The sequence below is a fragment of the Sinocyclocheilus rhinocerous genome, unplaced genomic scaffold (assembly GCF_001515625.1).
Source record: "Sinocyclocheilus rhinocerous isolate Xijiao unplaced genomic scaffold, SAMN03320098_v1.1 scaffold1007, whole genome shotgun sequence".
In the NCBI taxonomy this organism is placed as follows: domain Eukaryota; kingdom Metazoa; phylum Chordata; class Actinopteri; order Cypriniformes; family Cyprinidae; genus Sinocyclocheilus; species Sinocyclocheilus rhinocerous.
Window position 1 is genome coordinate 783,347 of NW_015631056.1, and position 4,715 is coordinate 788,061.

At 40.0% G+C, this 4,715-nt stretch overlaps 1 protein-coding gene across 2 annotated transcripts in view; it reads right to left on the minus strand.

Moving 5' to 3' along the window:
* LOC107741424 (disintegrin and metalloproteinase domain-containing protein 10-like) overlaps positions 1-4,715 on the minus strand; it is a 59,372-nt gene that overhangs the window by 38,706 nt on the left and 15,951 nt on the right. Inside the window, exon 1 of one of the 2 annotated variants that reach the window (XM_016554149.1) lies at positions 2,011-2,046. The exons of the other annotated variant lie outside the window; for it this stretch is intronic. Within the exon in view, the coding sequence (XP_016409635.1) occupies positions 2,011-2,024 (14 nt within the window). The 5' untranslated portion in view covers positions 2,025-2,046. Of the gene's footprint in view, positions 1-2,010; positions 2,047-4,715 lie in introns of those variants that run through there. 2 annotated transcript variants of the gene reach the window in all.

Here is a 4,715-nt window from a genome sequence, read left to right on the forward strand (position 1 = left end):
TATAAAGAATATCTCTTTGGATTTGAGACTTTAGTCTTTGCAACTTTACAGATCTTCTTTATGCACCAAGAGCTTGTAACACTCCAAAGAGAAAGGAAAAATTGAAATCGATGGAGGCAGGGCATTTAACAATTTAACAATAAACTTTATTCAAAATGAGTCTGACATCAGTGCACTGAACAGTAAAGTTGAAGTTTATTCAACTTTAATTCAATTCAATTCCATTCAACTTTATTTCACTTTGGAACATTCATTCATGGATTTGTGCTACTGTCTTCACACACAGATGAAACTTACTAGTGAAGTGTGAAGTGTGACATAATTTACCTCTGTAAATAAATATAAATTCACGTCTCGCGCACTTTAATGCCCTTTGAATGCAACATGTACGTTCCCTTGGAACTGGAATCATGGCGGAATATCATGTGAAGTCCACTTCGCAGGGCACTTACGGTCGAATAAGACAACGCTTGAATGCTGCTGCCTGAACAAGAGACCTCCTTACTGAAGTGAAAGTGTTGGCTGGTGTCACTATTTCACGAACGTGCCGGCGGATCTCCACCAAATTCGGGGGATCCCTTCAGCTCGAGGAGCCCTCTCGAACGCCGCCCTCTGGGATCGCTAGATCGGTCGGCGCCGGACCGCGAATTGAACCGCCCATAACTCCCGAACCCCGGGGGCTATCCACGCGGGGGTGGTCTCATTCGAAAGAGGGCCTCGAGACGTACACTCGATTCACGTTCGAGAGGGTTCCTCGAGCTGAAGGGATCCCCCGAATTTGGTGCGGATTCGCCGCGCCGCTACGGAGATATGGCGGTTCAAAGTTTCAATGGTTCGCCATAGACTTAAGCTTTAAAGTGTTTCATCCAGGTTGCCAGTAGCAAACAATGGAGCGCGCTCTGCTGGACAAACTAAGTAATTACACCATTTCAAGCATTTTATCTGCGTTATATGCTCTGTAAAAAAAAAAGTTTATATCGGCGGCGTATTCGCCGATACCGATATATCGGTGACAGGCTCATATCGGCTAAACGATATATCGGTCGGGCTCTAGTCAAGACAGTGCTAGAGAGCTTCTCACACAAATTAGCAGCATTTCCACTTATCAATACTGCAGAGGGCTATGTTTATCCTCATGTGATGACAGGAAGGCAACATCTGGGAAAGTAGAGTGTTTGTAAGCCATTAAATAGCAGCCATATCACCCTGCAGCCCAAGACTGGTTGCCCTCTGAAGCTAAGCAGGGTTGAGCCTGGTCAGTACCTGGATGGGAGACCTCCTGGGAAAACTAGGTTGCTGTTGGAAGAGGTGTTAGTGAGGCCAGCAGGGGGTGCTCACCCTGTAGTCTGTGTGGGTCCTAACGCCCCAGTGTAGTGACGGGGACACTATACTGACAAAAAGCACCGTCTTTCGGATGAGACGTTAAACCGAGGTCCTGACTCTCTGTGGTCATTAAAAATCCCAGGATGTCTTTCGAAAAAGAGTAGGGGTGTAACCCCGGCATCCTGGCCAAATTCGCCCATTGGCCTCTGACCATCATGGCCTCCTAACCATCCCCATATCTGCTGATTGGCTTCATCACTCTGTCTCCTCTCCACCAATAAGTTGGTGTGTGGTGGGCGTTCTGGCGCAATATGGCTGCCGTCGCATCATCCAGGTGGATGCTGCACACTGGTGGTGGTTGAGGAGATTCCCCCCTTCTATGTAAAGCGCTTTGAGTGCCCAGAAAAGCGCTATATAAATGTAAGGAATTATTATTATTATAAATACTAGCAATCACAAAAAAACAAACTCAGCAAATGAAAAAACATAGGCCTACACAAAATCACAAAAACATATACTGAGAGAACAGAATGCCTACTCTACAAAAATATTTGTGATATTTGTGGGAATAGAGAAACAGAAGAGCGTTAAAGATGCAATTATTATAGGCAGTTTAGGCACAATTCATTTCATTCTGCAGCCCTAATATGCAAGCAGACGGCTGATTGTGATTTTAATGGGTCTCACCACCAACAGATCATTAGACTCTGATAGCACTCGACCTCAGAGCCAGAAGAGACGGCCCCCTCATCATCAGCTGAGCACCAGCAAGCCTTCATTAGCTCCACAGTGAATCACCACATTTCCATTGCAGTTGTCAAGCGCCCAGCAAACTACTTTGTTTGAACATCCTAAAAGCCAAAGGGAGGCATCTAGGTTCCAACTGTGATCTTTTGCCCCTCGACGGCGTCATTTTCACTGCTAAAGGCATTTCCGGGAATATCCCATGATCGCAGTCAGACCCAATTTAGTCCAAGCGGCATGTGCAATGTAATTACCCAGCACTCAACACTTTCAATTACGTTTACAGTAATGCATCTGAAATTAATGACATCCAGCAGCTCAGCCCCCTAATCTGAGTATAAGTGGATTTCTGATGCAGAGTAATGACATTCATTAAAAAAAAGATGACGCCAAAAGCATAGACAGCAACTACATGAGTCTATAAAGCCAGAGTGATATAGCAACAGGAGATTTACGGAGTATATGATGCTCCTTTTGTTTACTACAGAGAGATAAAGGAACGCTTTACTAGAGTGCTCTATGACAGACGGGAGATGGGGGCGGTAAACAGTAGGGAATATTGAGTGTGAGTGAGTCTGTGTGAGAGAGAATGATAGGGATTGAGAATAAAACAGCTTTTAAAGAGCAAGCAAATGAAAGAGAGGGGGAAGAATAAAGGTTGTTATAGATGACTGTAGGAGATGGCAGCTGAATTAGGTCAGGACAGAGGAGGTAAGCGGTAATGAGAAGAATATCCCTACATTACGCAACTGCCTGACTCACTGACCTGATCTGGGTCTACCTGCCTTAAATGACACTCCTCAACAACAACAACAACAACAACGTAAATCAAAACAGAAAAGAACATTTTTATTTAATTGATTAATTAATTAATATTATCATTAATAATAATAATATTATTATTATTAAATTAAAACAAAAACATTAATGATAACAAAATACATAAAAATATAATTATAATATTAATAATAGTAAGAAACAAAAATTTATGTAACAACAACACCAGTAATAGTAAATACATTATTTAAAAATAAAAGCAAAACTTTATGTTTTAATAATAGCAAAAATTACTAGAACAACAATAAATTAATAATTAACATACACAACAATAAATTAAAATTAATAATAGTAATTTGTGATCCTATAAATCTGACACAAAATTTAGAAAAAAAACAGTGACTGCAGCAGCCAACTCACTCCCCATCTATACTGGGGTGAATGATCTGCAGAAAAATCGAGCAGGCACAATGACCAAATGAACACACTGCTAGAGAGTAGGGATGTAACGATTACTGGTTTGACGATAAATCGTGATAAAATACCCCCCAGTTAGTATTACCGTTTCATATTTTAATTATCACTATAACCGTATTCGATTACCGCGATTTGAACAACTGAGGATAAATAAATACTGTACTGCACAGGGCTCCAGTGTGCGACCAAATGGGCGCATTTTGCGATCATCTTTTCTGCCGGTGCGACTTAATTTTGTGTGTGGTCGCACTGGCGCGACCACCGCATTAACTCATAAGTGCTGCCATTTCTGTTGCATATGAGAAACATCAAACGGCAAACGAAACTGAAAGCATAACGAAACCACGCTACTTGTTTGAACTGCGCAGCACTTCAAGTGTAGAGCATGGCTTATACTCACGGCGTCAGCACGAACGCGAAGGTGCGTGTACCAAAAATGACGCGAATATTGAGGAAATGATGGATTGGGTTCATGCTAAAGTAAAGTAAAAGACTGCTTCTTAAACTAAAGGTGAACATGTTGGTATTCTTATGGGGGGGAAAAAACATGCAAGCACTGTCACCGACAGCAAGTTTAGTTTTACTTTTCTTTTTGTTTTCATTTTGAAAAGCTTGTTATCTTTGCTGTTTACCTCACGTTGTGCTATGGAGGCTCTCTTTTTTATTTATTTGATTCCTCAGTGTTTGCTAAACGTTCTGTAATTTATTAGTCGGTATATAATACAGCATGTGGTTTAGGCTATGCCATGCCTCGTCTTATTCGTTTTTGTTAATAAACGTTTTATAAGCTAGTTTGTCATTTTACCTCACTGTTTTATTGTTGTTATGCTTTTTAATTAAGAATAACAATGAATCCATCTTTTGTTTTAGTCTTAAAAAGTGAAAGGTGTGTAGATGTATGTAAGCAAATCCGACAATTATCTTTTCTTGTAAAACGTGACACCAAGATCGCGAATTCGAAAGTGAAAGCACCCGAAGCCCGGCTTATAACATGCCCTGCTGTAAATTTTGACCGGTTGATGAAAAACAAGCTTATGTGGATTCTACACATTTAAACAATAAGGTATCTAGTATTATTTATGGAGCAGATAAATACACATAATCATTTATTAATCAATTGCCATTTTGACTTGACCCTTTTCTTTATTTAAAAGCTGAAATGTGAGGTTTACCATTTATGAAAGTTTTTCAAAGCTTTATTTGAACATTTACATTAGATATTTGAACATGCTATTAGATAAACTGTTGTCAGTCATGCTGTCATTTAAAATCCGGACATCATTGGCAATGTTATTGTTTTAGTTATGCAAACAAAAACTCATTTTATTTGTTGTTTGTTGATTTTAAATGTAAAACTTGGTGAAATGATTTGTGTCAGTACTTTTTGAACATTT